Source organism: Pseudonaja textilis, chromosome 3 (genome assembly GCF_049901715.1).
Source record: "Pseudonaja textilis isolate UNSWEBS1 chromosome 3, rPseTex1.2, whole genome shotgun sequence".
NCBI lineage: Eukaryota > Metazoa > Chordata > Lepidosauria > Squamata > Elapidae > Pseudonaja > Pseudonaja textilis.
In genome coordinates this window covers 167,840,395-167,860,903 of record NC_141992.1, presented here as the reverse complement: position 1 = coordinate 167,860,903, position 20,509 = coordinate 167,840,395, and the positions used below count along the sequence as shown (strand labels likewise).

At 34.3% G+C, this 20,509-nt stretch overlaps 1 protein-coding gene across 1 annotated transcript; it reads right to left on the bottom strand.

The window, feature by feature from the left end:
- Nucleotides 1–235: 235 nt before the first annotated feature.
- Nucleotides 236–19,587, bottom strand: PI15 (peptidase inhibitor 15). The gene is made up of 6 exons (XM_026705902.2): nucleotides 19,390–19,587; nucleotides 18,564–18,878; nucleotides 2,796–2,914; nucleotides 2,463–2,595; nucleotides 2,230–2,345; nucleotides 236–1,616 (listed from the first exon to the last, which is right to left on the bottom strand). Exons 2-6 carry the CDS (start codon nucleotides 18,834–18,836, stop codon nucleotides 1,481–1,483), a joined length of 777 nt encoding a protein of 258 aa, XP_026561687.1. The 5' UTR covers nucleotides 18,837–18,878; nucleotides 19,390–19,587; the 3' UTR covers nucleotides 236–1,480.
- Nucleotides 19,588–20,509: the final 922 nt, after the last annotated feature.

The window sequence follows — 20,509 nt, the reverse complement described above, 5'->3', positions numbered from 1 at the left end:
TATTGCATAAATTTATATCAATGTAGAAGAATAATTATCACTAAAATATAAATGCATGTATATTCTTTGTAATAATTTCAGTTGCAATACAGAATTACTGTATTGAATTACAATTACTGTTCAGAAAGCATACTATACTACTTCTGAAAGTGATTGCACTTTAAATGTCACTCCTTTTTTAAAAAAAATTAAATATATAGCAATTTTTTTGCTCACCACTCCTTCTAGTACCTAGAAAGGGTTATAACCTATTCCACAAACTAAAATCATACAGGACCCAAGTATTTTTTCCCTATGGCAGGATGAGTCCCTTGCTACTTTGACGGTGATGAGAGGTCAACGGGTTTGACTCTAAATTAATGTTAGCTTATATGTGGATAGAAGAGTGCATTACTGTTACAGTCCGGCCCGTGTTGAATATTCAGCTAATAATAAACCTAACTTCATCAAAACTAAACAATTCACTGTCTGATATTATTGTACATCCTCTAATGAACCTGGGATCCACATTAGCATGGCAGCACCTATCTGCTCCACTCTATCTACAAAGAATATCATTGATAAGAGTCAAGTAGTTCACAATGCAAAACCCAGAAACAATAGTCGCCTCAAGTATCACAAACAGGAAGAAGACTGTTTGTGACCCACAGATGATGATCACATGGCTTTGACTTAGGACTTTGTTCAACTATAGCAACATAACTAAATATATTTCTAAATACAAAACTAAAGTTAGTCCACAGAATTTTGCCACACTTGCACACATATTTTCAAGCAAAGGAATAAGTTTGGACTTTTTTTGCTCACTAGCTGTGAGGATAAAGCTGTACAAATATATACCATTATAATTTCAGGGTTTTTTTTTTCTTCTGTTAAATTTTCTGGAGAAATTTGTGTTCTTTTATAAAATTACAGTTGGCTGGGCATATTTTTCAAAAATATCATAATTTTGCTCATTCTAAGCAGTGATACAAAGAAATATCCCATATTTCTTTGTATCACAACTCTAGCAATTTGAGTTATATAAACCTTTCAATTTGTAGCCAGGATATATTTTGTTTCCTGATTTTTGTAAAACACATACATATGCACACAAGTAAAACTCAAAGGATTAGATATAATAATCTAGAGTTCATCTTGTATCCAGACCTATAAATATGAAATATTTGAAGATACATTCCTTTAAGGCCTTCAAGGGTCTAAAGTTAATCAGTTTAATTCCTATTCCAATTTTCCTTGCCTTTGTTGTTTAAGGCACATTATTAATCTGTAGCTATCAGTGGTCCAAAATAGTAACTTTGTCACTTAAGGGGAAATATTTAAACATACATTATATCCTTAAAAAACTAATCTTCATATTATTACATAAAGTCCATAATAATATTAATGAATCAATACATTATATATACAATATATGCAAACTTAAATATACAAGATTTTGTTACATACTGAATGCATTTCATTAGAACAATTGTACCGTTTATTTAAACCAATATAAGTAGTTTGATGTCACTCCAGGAAAGCAAAGATTGTTAGTGCATGATCCTCCATAAATGGGCGGGCAAGCAGAACATGGCACGCCAACTTTATATGGTGCTTCTCCTATCCAATTTCCCCTAAGGAGGGAAAAAACAATGTCCTTAGTATCATTTCATAACATCTTTATAAAATGACATAAAATATATTTTTTTCATATGTAATCTGCATAGCAGAGTCTGTCTACCTTTATCCAAGATATTTGAATTCATTTACATTTTTAGCCCCAATTCCTATGGACATAGGACTAGATATTTATGGGTAGAACTAGAAAAATCTCATGAGAAGACAAGTTACAACATAAATGGACTGAGATCCCTCCTTTGTTTAGCTGATTTAAGAAATAAAATTCAGGGATTGTAGATTGTTTATAACCAAATCACATGTTCTTAAAATTCAATGCTTTTTGCTACCAATTTTTTTAAAATGTTAAGTATTTTTCCTGATGACAATTCTTTACCCCTTTTGCTACAGTCATTTAAAAACGTGATATAAGGTTTAACAACAGGGAAATCTTATATTTCTTTGCTAGATTGAATTATAACTCCCCTGATTTACTTTTATAGAATACCAACAAATCCAACCTATAACTTTATAGATATAACATGGATGAATTAGAAAATGAGTAACAATGATGGCTTGTGTGCTGAGACAATATGAAACAATAGATTAAATGAAAACAGAAAAACTTACTTTGGGGCATAGTTGCATACCAAAAAAATAGCTCGGCTCCAAACTGCTCCCCAGACATTCATATTGTGGCATGTGTGGATTGCACAGCCTATTCTGTTGGAAGTGGCCCAAACCATCTAAAGAAATAGTAGGATTTATTTGTTAAAAGTCCAGCCTGAAAAGCAACATATACTTATCATATAGACATAAGCTTTGAACTGAAGAATGATACAAGAAAACTGAACCTATATCACCTGAGTATAATGTGTGCACATGGGCCCGTAGCATCTCATTGGGCACCTTGGATTGCAGTCCTGAGGATATGGAAAGGCATAGTCTTTCACTTCATCATACCAGGGCTGCACCAGCTGGAGAATGGATCGATATCTGAGTAAAATTAAAATAAGATAAATTGGTATTTTTGAATGCTCAGTATTACTTGTGTGGGTGTGCGTGGGTGTGGGTGTGTGGGTGTGTATAATTTATTTGTTTATTTTTTTGTAAATTACATCATTCTCATACATTTGCAGAATAAAAGATGCTTGAAGATTAGTGACTTGAAACAAATATATATGAAATTTAATTACCTTCCAGTCCGTACAGATAAATTTTGTCCCAGAAATCTCAACAAGTAAGAAGGCCCATGGTCCCAAATGCAGGTAGCTGCCCAAGCTTCCGCAGATTTAGCTAGATTATCATCCCAGACCTGGGAAAATATAATTCTTTTATTTATCCTATTGAAAATATTGAAAAGGCGTTCAGAAATATGAAGTGGATTGAATCATATAATGATCAAATTATGCTATTGCAGACTTGGTGGCAGAATACCCAAAAACCTAGTTAGTCAGTTCTTCCATGTTTCTTTGTCCAGTTTGATGACCTGATCAAATATTATGAATTGGCTGAGCTTCGATCCTAGGCAATTTATTAGAAAGTTACACTTCTGAAGACTGTTTATTTAATTTTATTCTGTCCATCTTTCAAACTGCACACAAGCTGCATACTCCTCTGTATGAAGGCAACTGACTAGTCCAATTCAAACCGGAAACATGGATATTGAGTGTTTTGCGCCTCTTCCAGTTTCTCCACATCACCAATATTAACTTCAAATAAACTTAAATGAAGAACTCTTTACATTGACCAAAAAAACCTCACAACTTCTATCTAGTTAACAAATAGTCTTTCTTCGAAGCATTAGCATAGTATCCTAACAATCCTTGACTGACTTAAGAAATTTCTAATCAAACACGGATTTTGAAGATTCTGTATTTCTATCAACCTTGTAATAATGGTGAGAAAGAAATGGATATTTGAAGCATAAAAAACTTGGAAAAAGACCAATGATATTATGGAGGTATTAAACAGGACAACAATGTATCTGCCCTTACTGTTCACCTTGAAGAATCCACATAGGAAGCATGAAGATGTATGGTGTAGTTCTTGAACACTATACGCTTCACTCTAAAAATATCCCTGTTAGGTATCAGTGGTCAGCTGCTACAGAAAAGGGGTCACTGGGCCAGGATCATTTTTTTCTATATGAACCATCTTTCTTCTTGATTCACAGTTCCACTTATGGCAAAAATGTTATAAAAAAGAATTTATATTGAGACTATTTGGGCTTAAGTTGGTTTGGAAATAGCGATAGCACTTAGACTTATATACCACTTCATAGTGCTTTACAGTCCTTTCTAAACAGTTTACAGCATCACCTTCTTGCCCCAGCAATCTGGGTCCTCATTATATCCACCTCGGAAGGATGGAAGGCTGAGTCAAACTTGACACTGTGAAATTCAAACTGACAAATTGCAGTCAGCCGGCAATCAGCAGAAGTGGTCTGCAGTACTGCACTCTAACCACTACACCACCAAAGTCACCCCTTCTAGTACTGAACTTTCTTATTCAAAAACTTTGCAATAATTAACCCTTGATTTTTTACTACTACTCCAGTTTTACATAGAGAAAACCAAAATTCAGAAATAGATGTTCACAGCCACCCAATGAGTGTTTGCTCATGATGCTAATATAATTGGATCTCCATCTCCTTTGTTCTATATACCAATTTTTAATGGGTCTTGTCTTTTCTATTCAGTTTATTGTTTTCTTCATATGGATACTTGCACTTAATGAACTAAACCCAGAAAAATATAAATTATTTCCCCAATAATTTTTTTGTAAAATAACGTTTAATTTGATTTTTGAGAAAAAGGCCATTTTTGGAAATGATTACTAAAAACAACTTTCAGACAAAGCAGCACTTTAAATAAAATTTAATCTGGGAGCAATAGCTTGAACTTAAATTACACTGAAATCTATTAATTTTATGTTTAAATGCATTTAATTTTATTTTAAATGTGGTCAAAATGTTTTCTAAATGAATCAATAATAAATAATTATAAAGAAACAAAGTTTGAAAACTGATTATTTATGTATCATATCCTTGGCTTTATTAGTTGAAATTTCACATTAATCAGATTAAGAAATGCAGAGGTTATCATCCAGATGAAGGGATCTCCTTAATCATAGAGTTCAATACTTACCCAGAACAAAAATCCTAGGTAAATCTTTGCAGAGAGACAGTTAGAGTTTGCTTCAACCCATCTAGGGAAGAGAACCAATAGCTTTCATGCCTAAGGTAGGACTAAAACTCATCACTCCCTGATTTTTAGCCTTTTGCCTAAATGATTAGATCAAACTATTTTCCTTAATTTCTGTCATGGTGAAACCCCTTTGATCTCCCTTAATAGAAACTGAGTTTTTAATTCTCTGATCATCTGCATTTTCCAACACTCAATCTATTCTAATTTCTCAGAATCCTTCAATTGTGATACCTACAAATCAGCACAGTACTTAATACAGATTTTCACCAATGCATAATAAAAAGGAAACATTATTTCTTGTGATAGAAGCACTGAACTAGCATTTGTTCATGTAACCCTTGTATTACATGTTGATTTCTACATCAGACTAAAAAACCTAGACACAAATGAAGTAAATATCTAATGGGTGTGGCTTTCTCCTTGGTAGATCCTGGTTTTCTTCTTGAGTGTCTTCTTATTTATTTGTCTCCTTATCTGTCTCCAGTACTATTTGTCTCCTCTTTTTGTCTAGTTTTATTTCTACTTATTTGGGTGTTGGCTACTGGAGAGGAGGTGTTCTAGTCTTTTCATTTCCTTCTCAGTTTTTATATTGTTTCTTTTGCATGATATGTAAATGCAGTTTATCTCTACATCTCTATTGAGAGTTGAGAGTCAGGCTTCCAGGAATTCCTTGATGTTTTTGATTTAGTTTGGTCTAGGATACTCACAGTTTCCCAGTTGAAACTATGATTGAGTCTGTCCATGTGTTGTGAAATTAAGATGATTTCATGGTGTCTTCTGATTGCTAGTAGCTGTTCATGGAAGCACTCTGCTAGTCTTCTGTATGGCCTACATAGTGGCCATTGCAGTTCTTGTACTAAATATTGTAGATAATTCTTATTGTTTCTTCTTGGGTTACTGGGTCTTTTGATTTACATAAGATATTTTGTAGGGCTTTAATTAGCTGGCATGCTAAGGTGAAGTCATCTGGTCTCAAGACTCTGTCTATATATTTATGATGTATGGTGGTGGCTTGTGTTCATTGTTCTATAGTGAGTTGAGTTGAGTGGTCAGGCACTTATTGATAAAGTTGCAGGGATATCTATTTTGTTAGAATAGTATAAGTGATCAGTTTTCTTTTTCTGACTTTCAGGGTTGCTGCACTGTATTTGTGTTCATCTGAATAATGTTCCCACAACTCCTCTTGTGGAATGTTAGTTATTACTTTAGTAGTGAAGCATTTGGATAGTTTCCTTTGCTGATGAGGATAACTAGGATGGATATGATGTAGCATATCCAAAAGGGTAGTAAATTAGCAGTGGTAAAAAAAAAATACTGATTATTTTACACACTTTTATATAAAATTTGAATTCCTTACTTTAATAAATATATCATCTCATAAAGTGGAGATTTCCTCCATTTAGTACTGAGAGATTAGTGGAAAACTGACTGCATTAAAGTAATAACATATGCCTAATTCTAATGCTTGTATTTCACAAGAGACCTTGCAGAATTTATTTTGGGATTATCATTTTTTAAAAAACAATTTCCATTAATAAATGTGTATATGGTATATATTCAACAAATCAAACCATTTTTAGAAGATTTGGTGGGGGAGGGGGGGAAGCAACCGTTCCAAGGCAATTCTTTTTAAAATTGTACTGGAAACACTTTGTACTAAAAGATCATTTCCAGTGCCTATTTCTCAAATGGTCTGTGATTTTTAATTATTAACACATTTATTGGCTTGAGTGACTTTAATATCTTCAATTAAATTTTAATTCTGCATTGGATCTGTTCTTGCACAGAAAGTCACTATATGAATTGTATTATTTGGTTTATGTATGTCAAGAGAGTGGGTGAAGAAATCTTTTTCTTTTTAATGGAATTGTCTACACATATACAGATGTCGATAAATTATTAAAACTTCACAGGGACAAGTCTGATTTTTAGAAATATGAACATTTAATAGATTCTACTCTTGTATATTGAAGAAGCTACTAGTTCTTGATGCACATGTATACTGTGTGTGCCCATGCTTATTTTGGAAACTGTTTTTCTAAAGATCTGACTCAAAGACAGAATAAGTATAAGATTTATATTATATTTGTGGTTTTGTTCTTGTTTCTTGGCTGTGATTGTTAATTGAGGTCTATTCTGAGATCCTATTTTCCTTAAGAAAAGACCAGCTTGAGCAAATTAAAGTCTATGTAATCTAGCATTTGTTTCCCTTTTTTCTTTCACTTTACAAAATTTATGCACTTTTATCATTGTGTTTTATTTTCTCCTGGAATATTTTCAATTTTTTTGTTTTAATAGTAGTGAGTTTATGTATCATTTATCTGTTACCAAATGGGGTATGAGAAATATAAGAACTTCAAATAGAGTGGATAAAACATGCCTGGGAAATCAGTGTGAGGCTTTCCAATCTAAATTCCTTTAAAAAAAAATACTTGAAAATAAGTAGGTTGACCGATTTTTATTTGTAAGAAATAATGGCGCCTTTTTCTGAATGCTGTGAAACTGATTGTTAGAGGTTTGGCTAAAGAATAAGCAATCAACTTACTAGTCTGTTCCATTTACTCTTATTGAATACAGTGCTATAAAAATGATGGATGAAGTACTCAATGTTTTGAATTACACTAAGACTCAGAGAATGGAGCAGGCTAGATGTGTGAATAAATCATATTCATCAACAACAGCTGCAGGAAACATTTAGCACTATGGGGACCAAATGGTAAAACTAAGGATCTTTTCATCTTCATCATCTATCTACTGTCCAAAATGGTGTAATTGGACTGATCAGCAGTGGCCTAATTAAATACAAAGGCAGGGCTTTAGGTCCCTGAAATGCAAGGCTTCTTCTTGTCTCAATTCCTTTCCCCATCATGCAGTTATATATAAAATCAAGGCTTGCATAAAAAAAAACAGTTTTTGTCTTTTTGGAGCCTTGATACTAACTTTGTACCATTTGAAGCTAATTTACGCTGAAAATTAGAACCTAAAGTAGCTCTGTTCCTTCTCCAGCAAATGAAAACAAATTAATCTCTTCTGGTTAAACTTGTGGTAGATATCTGAAATACAAAGCCATCATAATTAAAAGCTCTAACTGCTTTATACACCATTATTTTGAAACAGACTGAACTTGGTGAACAACCTTATCTAAATTAATAATTTAAATATGCACTGAAATGTTTCCCTTTAGCTACTTTCCACTTTCAAACATGTGCAATAGTATACATATATTATGTCCTTTTTGTTTGCCTTTTTGAAAACTAAATATATATATATGGTGGTATTTCAATGAAAACTGCCAACAGGAATATCCTAGAGGAGGTAACAGAAAGTCAAGATAGGGACCATGACCTCATAATTAAAGCACATTTAAAAGGAGAAGTACTTCTATTGTGCAGTCATGGTTGCCATTTCAACTTTTCTGAACTTTCCAGGGGATGCCGTGCTATACATATAAAAACTATATCTGATTATCTTGCAGATAAATTGTTACAATGTGCTCTGTATGTGGCTGAAAACCACTGGGAAGCTATGTCAAGATTAGAGCAGTACAAGCAATGATGAGAAATCACACAATTCTCATGGAACAGCCATACTTCAAGTGCTACACTGATGGGAGATCCGGTTTGAGCTTCTTCGGTGACAGACCGAAAATCTGTGACTGTGCACAGTTTCTATCTGTGCTCGCTGCTGGAGTGCCCCGAGCTGGCTGGTTTCGGGACTAAGCCATTCCATAGAGATGGTGAAGAGGGGAAGACTGCCAGCAGGGTCGAAGAGAACCGCATCTCTCCTCCCCAGCTGGCCATTACTCCCTTTCCTGAAGGCGGTTGCAGTGGTGGTCAGAAATGGCCACCTCAAAGAAGAACTCGACCGGAAAAGAATGTGCTGGAGGAAGATAAGAAGAGAAAGTTTTGGTTGACTGGGCTAAACTGGAAAAATAACAATGCAAGGTACCCTGGAATTTGAATTATAAAGAACAATATTGTTCCCAAAGAAGACTTTTAAGCTGCGAATGAGAGAGGGAAGGGTTAGGATTTGTTTTTGTTTTTCTTTTCTTCCCTATATTGACAACTAAGAGATTTAAGAAAGAAATCGGCAAAAATCCACTTTGACAGTAACAGGTATTTAAGCTGAAAATAAAATGTCAAAGGGATAATAAAGATTTCTAGATTCTCAAAAACTTTTAAAAGAAGGAAAAAAACAAAAGGGTGGGATCTGGAAAAAGGGAGGAGACCTCCTGGAAGTGAAAGGAATTAACAGTGAAACTTTAACAAGATTCCTTTTAACTGAAACTTTGTAACAAGATAAGAGAACCCTAGGAAGAAAAAGTGGAAAAAAGAAGCAAGAAGAAACAGCTTTGGATTATTTGGATTACTTGGTGATTTTTGGATTTTTGGCTATTGGATCTAAAGGTGGTTGTTTAAAAGTTTTTAAAATTTTATCATTCTTGGAAGAATTGAGAATGGAACTTAAAAAACAGAAAGAAGATGCACAAGAAGGAAGAGGTTCTTTTGGCTTCGTATTTCAATTTTTAGAAATGGAGATCCTGAACTATGAGAAACAACAAGAAATGCCTGTAGAACAAGAAGGGCGTGACAAAGAAGAAGCCATCTTCAATGACCAAGTATTTGTATGTGAGGAAAAGAAAGGAAAGGGGGGAAAGAGAGTGAAAAATTTAAGATCTGAAACCCCCTCAAAAAAGAATAGTTTGAAAAGTAATTACAACATTAGGAAGAAACAAAAGAGAGGATTACAGAAGACAGAATCAGAATTAGAGAGAGAAGGGGTCAAAAAGGGAAGGGAGAAGAAGAGGAAGAAGAGGGAAAGGAAAAAACATTATAAAGGATAGAACCAGGACATAGAGAAACAGGGAAAACGTACAAGACACTGAGATAATGGGTGAAAACTTAATTGAAAGGGGGATTCTGCAAGGGTACATAAGATAGTATTGTTATATTAGAAATAGAAATAAACTGAAATGAAAATATGAAACAAGTGTGATTAAAATGATAGATAAAATACTCATTGTAATGTAATGGAATGTTTAATAAATAAATGAAATAAAGAGAATGAGAGAATGAAATTAGGAAAGGAGGGGAACTTTTTAATTATTATAAATGTGTTATAAAAATTTAAGTGAAGGGGAATATGAAAGAAACATGAAAAAATTATGGAAATATTATAAGTGTTCCTAGAAGTATGATATCCTATTGAAAAGGAATGTTAAAGATGTCAAAGATTATAACTAACAATAATGATAGAGCTGAATTGGAATAGAATAAGTATTTTATTTATTATTGTTATATTTATATTTTCTCTTTAAGAACTTAGTGCGTGTTTTAAGAATGTACCAAGCAGAATTCAACTGGAAGTTATGTGTTATATTGAACGTTATAATTGTAAAGGCATCAATTGAAGTTTAAATAAGAGTTGAATGGATAAAAATTAAAATATACAAAGGTGTCATACTCCAATTAGTAACTACAGGGAAAAAAAATTGTTTAATGAGAAAAGAAAATATGAAATTGAAACAGGACGGACAAAAGTATAATTATGATGACTAAAAAAGTATTGAAACTTAGAAAAAGATATATATAATTGAATTTAGAAAGGAATGAGATGATTAAAAGTAAGATTGAGAAAACTAAGGGAAGGGAAAAATTATTGAGAAAATGTTAAAATAGTAATAAGATATGGAATAGAAAACAAAGATGAATATGAAATTGAATTTGTGTCTGTATAGAGAAGTGATAACCCGGGACCATGCTATTCTCAAAAAAAGAAATTTTATTTGTATTATGTTTTGTGAAAACCCAAATAAAATTTTTATTAAAAAACGTACTACACTGATTACCAATTGGCTTCCAGGTAAAGTTCAAGGTACTGGTTGTCATCTTTAAAAGCCCTCATGAAATAGGGCTTAGTTATCTGAGAAACTGCCTGCTCCTATGATTTCTGTTCATCCTGTAAGATTTGATAGAACTGGCATCTAGTAGGATCCAGGAAGTGGACCCAATCTCTGGAATAGCATTCCTCCAGGGATTTCTCTGAGCACTCTCACCTTACTAGCCTTTAAAAGAGTACTAAAAACATGATTCCCAGTCCTTGGTTTAGTGAGATTTGATTGGCCTTTTGATCTCTCCTCATGGGGGAGGGAGAGTTTGGTTACTGTACCGTCTGAATGACATTCCACATTGAACTTTTGTTGATTTTATTGTTTTTTTATAGGTCAAAACATATTACTTAGGCAGCCTAGAGATATGTGAAATAAATACATTTATTTGTTTATTTTGGGAGATGCATTGTGGTTTTGTCTTTTTTCTTGCATGTATTTTCAAAACAGTAGATATTAAACTAATGAACTGACCTTGATTTAATTTCCTACACTGAGATACAAAAATAGAAAGTAATTATAATAAAATTATGTTGTGTGTGTCTGTCACTATGTCCTCTGCTGAGGAGTAAACTAAAGGTGCATGGTGTTTGTAAGGCTAATCACTAATGAGATGTCATGACTCTACTAATGCACAGCTACACAACTCCTTTGAGGCAAATTTCATGGGTGGCTAGCTATATTTTTTATTTGCAAACTAATGCAGATACATTTAGCACTTATACCTTCTGGTGTCTTTTATCACCTTCCTAACCTAGTCTGTAATTGTTTCCTGGGTGATCTCTCGTCCAAGTACTAATGAGATTTATCTTCAAAGCTTGAAGGTTCTTCAGGTGTGCCATCTGCTAAGATAATGTAGGTTCTTAATTAACAGGATCAAGAAAGGCAGAATACATAATCCAAAAAAAATGTACAAACTCCAACCAGGATATTACCTCTACAAATGCTGCTGTTGCAGGATAGTATTCTGGTAGTTGTTAGGCTTAGTTGGAAATAGTTTTGGATTGCTACTAGATTAATAATTGCCTTAAAAAAACACCCACAAGATTTTTCCCAACTCTTGCAAAGCATAAGAGTATTGAAATTAATTGTAGTTAGATGTGCACTGGTATTTCTTTAAATCACTGCTGCATAGATATATTTCTGTGCAATTATCACAATATGCAGTTATCTCTTTCATTCCAAAGATCCTTGGTGGCACAGTGGTTAGAGTGCAGTACTGTAGGCTACTTCTGCTGACTGCCACTTGCCGGAATTTCGGCAGTTCATATCTCATCAGGCTCAAGGTTGACTCAGCCTTCCATCCTTCCAAGGTGGGTAAAATGGGAGCCCAGATTGTTGGTGCCATATGTTGACTCTGTAAACCACTTAGAGAAGGCTGTACAGCACTGTGCAGCTGTATATAAGTCTAAGTGCTAAGTGCTACTGCTAAAGAGAAACCTGCACAAGGAAGCTGAATGTGCTTGAACATTTCAAAATCTTGAATAAGAAAATTGGGTGGTCCTACCTCTGTGTTCAGGTGAAAAATCTGAAGTAGAGACTTAATCTGGATTCCCTAAAATGAGAGTACAGCTACCAATATAACTTAATATTACTACTACTTTATCAAGGGCCCATTTCAGCAGTACTCAAGTGCATATGAATACAAGAGATCTCCTTCCAGATTGAGTTCATGTTATACTTGATGCTTTGGAGAATTGCTTGATTAAACTCAGGCCCTATAAGCCTGCCAGCTTTGACCCTGATCTGACTCAGAAATAAGACTGGAAAATGAAGCTTCCTGTCTTTCAGTAATTGTCATGGGAAAACCACAAATGGATTTTAACCTTTTTTACTTGTTATTTTTTTTTCATAGAAGAGGGTGAAATCACAGATACAATATCCTTCAGAGAAAATGAAGTCAATTCTGTCTCAGAAATAGAGTAGTACAGAAGGTTTGGGGGTAGGGTCCATTACAAACATTTTTAAGACTATATGCTTATACATTTTCAATGTTGGAGAAAATTAGACATTTTGAGGAATCAATCTTGCCCAGTTTCAGACTGATCAGTGCCTATCACAAAAACTGTGTCTTCTTAAAATATTTTTAAAGATAAATTAATATTTTTAAATAATTTAAAATTATGTTTCCTGTAGTTTCTGAAAATTCATCTGGAAATTGTAGCCATTTATTTTTGTTCCTTTATTAAAAATATGACAGACCATTCTAAAAGAGGTGAGAAGATTCATAGTATGGCTATAAAGTCTGATTTGGGAAAAATGATGAATATTTTATTTTAGTTAGAATCAACTGACATGTTTAGCAAAGGACATTATATTCTTCTTTAAAGCACTGTGTCTAGGAAGGTGTAATGACCCGTTTCTTGTAACAGTGTTGTTGATAGAAAATTGGGAGATCAAACACACAAGATGGTGGATATGATGATCTGATACAAAAGGGCTGGACTTGATATGATTTTTTCCATCAAAGTAAAAATATACAATGCAAAGCTAGATAGTAAATAATCCATTCTGGTGTCTGGTAACTTCCTACTAACTCAACGTTCTTAAATCTAAGTTGATTTCAAGTGCAGCTATGGTGCACTGTATATTTTCTTTTCAAAAAAATATTTGTGTACCTTTTATGGCCTCTCCAGACTTAATAACTATAAGCAAGGCAATTCCTATCTACTGCACCGAACATTTGGTATTAATGAAATAAGAAGGTAATACTCTAGTGCCATTTGCAAGGGATAGTTTAAACTGAATTAAAGAACCTTAAGGAGGCTCATTTTCTACCAAAGTCTGCTGGGTTTGGCTTCATTTGTTAAGAAAACTTCTTAAAACATGTTCGTTATTCCAAAAAACTTGAACTGATCACTTTGGCTGCTTATCTTCTCATCTACATAAAGTTATGTTATTATTTGAATGATAAAGATTAAAGAACTGTTCTTGAAAGTATGGACTACAGTCTACCCACTAGTCCAGTTTAGGATAGTAGATTGATTTTCTTAACTCCCTCGTCCAGTGCTGAAAGAAAGCAGTTAGTTAACCAGTTAGCTTCGATGACCCTGAGGCTTCCATTCCTAGTCTATCACCTTAACCACTGAACCACACTGTCTATCTATTTGATTGATTGATAAATTAAATATTAAAAATAATTATAATATTGAGATTGATTGTTTTACTTTTTCAAAGCTGTGAGTTAACATACAGTAAATAGTCCAGAAGTACAAGGGCCATTTTCTAAAACAAAAAAAAAATGTCAATGCTTCAGAAAAGATATGACTTGTAATCTTGTTTACATATAAAATAAAAACAAACTTAAGCTGTTGAGAAATTCATCCTCAGTTCCAGACAGCATCTTGATTTTTTTCCAGGCAATTAAGTTACAAACGTCAGTGCTAGATTATGTAGCTTTAAAATGATTGGCATTATTTTAAAATTTATGCTTCTGATGTCAGCATTAGTCACTTCACTGACTAAGTGAACTATTTTTATCAATTTAAGTCTTAAAAGTGGACAGTTGATTCAGCTGTGATCTCAAGGGGTAAGACATTCAAGGATAAATGCCATCTCTTAGAACATTAGATACATGCAAATTGCATATTGCGCTATTCCCCAGATTGACATAACTATATCTGAAGTAATGAAACACCTATCATTTCCCTAACTACTTTGCAAAAATGTACACACATACACATATGCAGAACTACATATTTTCTTTCTCAGATGACAAGCAGTATTGCTTTCATTTTTGGTGTTAAATTGGCATATTAGTATCTCAAGAAGTATTATCATATTCAGAAGTATGTTGGATTTTAATATGTAAAATCATAATAAACTTTTCCAAATGCACTTTTCCAGATTTTTTCCCATTCCTATGCTAATGCTTTCACTTCCTTTTAAGAACTTGAAAGTAAATAGTTTCACTGACTGTGTAATCCTTTTATACGGCCTAAGACAAAAGTGTGCAATCTGTGGTTCAAGGCATGTATGCAGGCCTCTGTTTAATTTCCTGCATTTGTTGGTCCAATTTCAAAAGGCTGTGCAATCTCTGGACAGAAGCAGTCTGTCTCTTTTCTGGCAGTTTTCTGGGGGAGCCATAGATGAAGAAGAAAAGAAGGAATAATCCAAGGAAGCTGATCCTTCCTTCCATAGTTTGATTTTGGCACTCAGTACACGGGGTTTGGCCCAATCAATTGCCTCATGTTCCTGATTATTTTTATTTTATTTTTATTTTTTATTTTTTACAGTACAATGCAGGCTTGCTTGCCAATAAAGGAAAATAAAATTAAAAGCTAATTCATTGAACATGATCTTTTATCCTTGAACTGCCACTGAAGATGGCGTCTATGACAAGCAATAGCCAATTTGTGGACATTTTTACTATATTGAGCTTCTTTCTTTCCTCCTGAGGGCCCCAAAGCTTTTCCAGAAAGCTGTGAAGAGGATTCTTTCCCCAGGTACTGGGATGGGATAAGAGTTGAGGCCAAAACAGGTGCAGCTATATTGTAGATTTATTATTATACTTGGCTATTGTGTTATGGTAACTTTTAACTTACTTTGCATTTGTATTTTGGAGTTTTATTGTGTGTGCGCGCGCATGCGTGCATATGCATGGTTGTTTTTGTTATTTTAGGATTATGCATTTAAGATGCTGGCCATATAAAGAAATAAAAAATCCCAGTTGTGTGTGAATCACAATATGGAGCTAAGAAATAACTCCTGGATAGTTGCAAAATATTGACGTATAAGTCAATTTCTCTAAAGGATTGTTATAGGAGGAGCCTTGTACTTTTTCATCATATTCACGCTATTTCTCCCCATTCTAGAGTTTATGAGCATGTAGCGGGGAAGGTAAGGAAACTGAGCAATCAGATGGTATGGGGGGAAATGCAATAGTAGAAATTCTGCTATTTCATAATAGTAACTGAATTCCTTTATTAATGTGTTCTTTCATCACAGAAAACCAAAATATTAATCACTGAAGTTGACCCACACTAACCAAAAGTGTGAAATGTGTTTCTTATTGTATAGCTGTGCTTCACAACCTCTCCAGACAGAATTCTGGGAGTTGAAGTTCAAACATCTTAAAGTTACAGAGGTTTAGAGACACTGCTATGGAGAGAGCCCTATAGTTCTTATTAGTTTGTACATGGAATAATTGAAAGTAAACTACCAGCTTATAGTTTGTAAGAATACTATCAGTTCAAAATGTGCGTACAAATCCACAGTAAGAATTGCATTGCACACTGAATTTTTCTTGAATTTTATTCAAATGTTTTTAAGGAAAATCCATTTGTATTTTTATGTTGTTAATTCCCATCTAGTCTATTATTCCCTCAATGTTTTCGTGTGTTTACTCCATATGGAAGTACCAAGTTCCACCATTGGTTCTTTACTTAGAGGTTTTGCTTATGGGATTTTATTGTTGAAAGAAAAGGTGTAGTCTGAAAGAGTTAATGTGAATTAAAAATTAGTGTGCAGAATCACCTGATCCAATTTAGGGAGCCAAGCTGGAACACAACATGGTTCATTCTGGTCTAGGCCATTCCAAAAGTAAACCCATCTGATTCATATCCTGCATCCAAACCAAGATTTAAACAAACCATACTTTTTGTTGGAGGAGAATGTGATGGAATTTGCAGAAAAAATAACCCTCCAAATTGACAACAAACTTTTTACATTTCAGACACACTAAAGGTTAACCATCAAAAAATTTGCAGCAAATATTGATACAACTAAGTATTCCCCTGCATATAATTTGGCTCTGGGTCAGGTAGAACTCTCTACTAGTTCAAAATGTGTAATCTCTGATAACAGAGGACATTTTCTCTCATTTATTTTTTATATATAATCCTGTAAAGTCCTACAAATTAGTCTGAAATGGTCACACAGGTTCATATTTATATATTCATTGCATTTGTATACTATTGTAATCAACCTTAACTCTCACAGTTTACAAAATAAATAAAACACAAACTTGCAATAAAATCTAAGGACAAAAACAATAAAACAATTTAACTATATTGAATCATGGCACCAAGTCCAACTTAATAATAGCAATTCAGCCTTGAATGCCAATGAAAATTTCTGTTTTTACAGAATACTTAAACAGTGCCAAGTAGATGCTACTCAGTCCTTGGGAAGAGGGGTATAAGTAGTGATTATTTTTTTTAAAGGTTAACTTATAAGCCCTCACTTTTTTACTTCACATATGGAGGAACCCCTAAGCATTCCCACCTGAAAAAAACATAGGATGGACTGTTTCCACTAGGAGGAAGGGAGGTGCTGCCAAATATATCAGGAAGTGAAGTCATGTAAGCACCTTACTTGGAAACCTAATGGAAGGTAATGTAGTGCATGTAATTTATCTAGTTGTAGGAACTCTAGTCTACTGCATTTTTCACCAATTGCAGCCTTTTCGGGTAAATGTAATGTAAATGTAATTTCAAATAATGTAAAGCACATAGAAGAGTTACTATTGTCAGGAGCTATCATTCCAAGTAGGAGCATAATTGGCACATGATCTGAGGCAGGCAAAGTTTTCCCTGGCCATTGAATTCCCCTGTGAATCCAGCAGTAGCTGCGAGTCTAGAACTTCCAAGTCATAGATCTGCTCTTTCAGGAGAAGTGACATCCCATCAGAATTGAAACTGAAGCACACAGAACAACAGATGTTTTCTGGACCAGAAGCAATGTGCTGATATTTTGCCTGATTCATTCCATCTGGGCTTCTTTAGCAACCAATCAAGGCCTCCATGGCATCTCAAGCCCAGCTCAATATGCACTCATGTATCATCAATATATAGATGGTATTTCATCCATAACCATGGATAAACTTTCTGGGAATTTCATGTAGCTATTGAAAAAGTAGTGGTAAATGAACCAAACCTTGTGGTACTCCCACAGAAGGGTGTCTACAGTTCAGGATATAATTATTATATTCCAATAAAAAGGAATTTACTAATATACTTCACTTATTATCAAACATTAGAAACTGAACATCATCCAAAACTGGGTAATATATATGATTGTTATACTGTACATTTATATGAAGAGGTCATTTTAATGTTTACGCTGTCTGATTTGATAATGACACCATTATGGTTCAATGATTCCTTTTTTGATATTATTGAAGATTTCATTCTGTTTTTAATTATATATCAACATTTGATACATTTGACAATTGTGCAAAATAAACTTCAATGTGTATGGTATATTAAGTGACATTAAAAATATCACAGATATACCGTTCCAAGAAAGCTAACAGAATTATTAACAAACAAGAGAAACAAAAATTGGCCATAGGAAAAGGGAAAAAAACATGCATATTAGACTTACCAAGGCCAGATTTTAGGCAGAGTGGAGGAGTTCCTCAGAACTCCAAGTGATAAAAAATATTTGATGCATACTTTCACATTTTAAAATTTATGGTTCACTCCTTTGCATGTTGATTCAGAAAGGCCATTATATGCAGTGAGATCACTGTGTGCAGGACTGTAGCCTTAAAAAACTTTGTTACATTTTTCTATATAACCAGAATAATTATCATAGTCAACTTCTGCTTTCATATAACACAGGATTAATCAAATACAGAATTAATCAAGCACTTTAGCTACATTCAGATTATATATCCAAAGTAGACTGTTAGAGTGGTATATTAGTTTATGACATGTCTGCACCATAGACAGAGGAAGAAAAAAATGGCCTGAATTACTCAGCACATGCAATCTATTACAGTAATTTCAAAAGCTCTTGGCGTGGTTTTTATATGAAAAAAAATATTTGGCAATGTTAAACTTAAATAAATTATACATTTTTTTAATTTGCAAGATCCTTCCAAATTCAGACATGAGGAAATGAATAAAGACATGGCTGCTTACCATGTATTCCATGTTGGATGCAGGTGGGAACACTTTGCCTCTGACCTGATTGTGAAAATCCAAAATGGCAATCATATCATTCTGTGAGATATAACGCTTTTTCCTGACTTTGGGGAGGCTTGAAGAATCCAGATGAGTTTTCAAAGCTGCTTCAACATCAGTGTAATTTTTAGTTGACAGGAATGGGTCAGTGGAATTGGGCAACACTAGTGTACTTGCTTCACAGAGAATGGTAATTAAGAGAGTCCCACTAATGGCAGAAATGACTGTCATTTTAGGGTCTGTCTACTTTAAAGCAGGAGACAAAGAGAGGAACTGTGGAAGAGAAAAGGTTAAAGAATATTATTGGGATCAGACTAAATCTTTTCTTCCAGTTGAGTTTCCCAGCTGATCTCCCAAGCAGATTCATGTGTGCAGCAAAGCACAAATGTATGATGGTTGCAAATAGTCAATTGAAATGCTTTGATGTCTTATGTTGCCTAGCAACCATGCACACAAATTGTCCTGTAACATATGTGACTATCTTAGTACAGCTCAAAAAGCTACAAAAAGAATCCAGTGCAGTATTTTCAAGCTGAAAAAAGGTTCTGATCACTGGGAGTAAGTTTTGCACTCAAACTAAAGAGACATAATCAAAGGAAAAATCAGGACAGGAGAAAGAGAGAAAAAGAGAGGGGGAAAGAGAGAGGGGGGGAGGGAGGGAGGGAGAGGGGGGGAGCATGGAAACCACTATCTTCCTCTTGCCATTCAATTGATTCAAGGAGCATCAGATCTGTAATAATAATAGTAAAAAGACATGCAACAGAAACTCAGCTCAGTGGCTTACCTCTTTGCAGAACCAAAAAGCCTAGTGTTATTCTTCCAAGTTAAACAGTTCTCTTCTGTGCTCTAGTGTGAACCTTGGAAAAAAAGAGTGTATCTTATTACCAATTTACAAGGAGAAAGAAAGAGGGTGGGGAAAACTGCAAGCTTTCTAGCTGCTGGCTACGGAACTGCTAACAGCTTTTATATGTTATAGTAAACTACAAAGGGCAACTCTTTTTTCGAGATTTATGCACCCTAGGGGTGGAGTTTTGTGCAGAAAACACAGTGATTGGGCTTTTACTGTAGGATATTGTGATATTGTTTCAAACACCCCTTTCATCCTGACTACAAAAAGGGAAAATTCAGCTTTTTGTCTCCTCCTTTGGTTTTATTTCATTCGGCTTTCTTTTTTCATAGTTTAATTTCTTGATGTTAATACTTATCTACCTATAAGTAATAAGGTACACATTTTATTTTTCATCAATCCAGATGGAAAAATACAGGAGACCTAAAGAAACAGAAAAGCAATTTGTTTCATATTGACACTTGGAACACTGCTGTCAATTGTTTGCTTTTATTCAGGCAGCTATGAAGCAAGAATGGAGAAAGTGTTACTCTGGAAAAAGGCGTTTGTCACCTGAATTCATTCCTCTGAATAGCAACAGAAGCTGAATACTCTTGAAAGCAAAAAAAAAAAAAAAAAGGGTCAGGGAAACATCTGGTCTGCATTTGCTGGAAGGGGGGATGGAATTCTTTAAGTAGGGAATGGTTAGGTCACTGACACAAAATGCAAATAGCTGAGGACATAACTAAACAGCGCCATGACAAATGGGCCATCGGCTATGAGGGTTGACAGTGACCCAGAGCCAGTAATTCCATATCATGGATTTATAGCTTAGAGGTCCTTCAGTATTACAGTAGACAGAAGCAGTGCCAGGTCTGGAAGCCTAAGGAAATATTTCCAATCAGCCCGTCAAACATTCCAAAGAAGAATATTTTGTGAAGTCAGTGGAATGAAGCTTTTCCCGGGAGAAGTGACCTTCGCTGTTTCTCAGCCGGAACAGTCAAATCTAGGAAACCCCCACTGGCACTTGCACAACATCTGCCCAACAATGTTAACATCAATTCCCAATGGAAAGTAA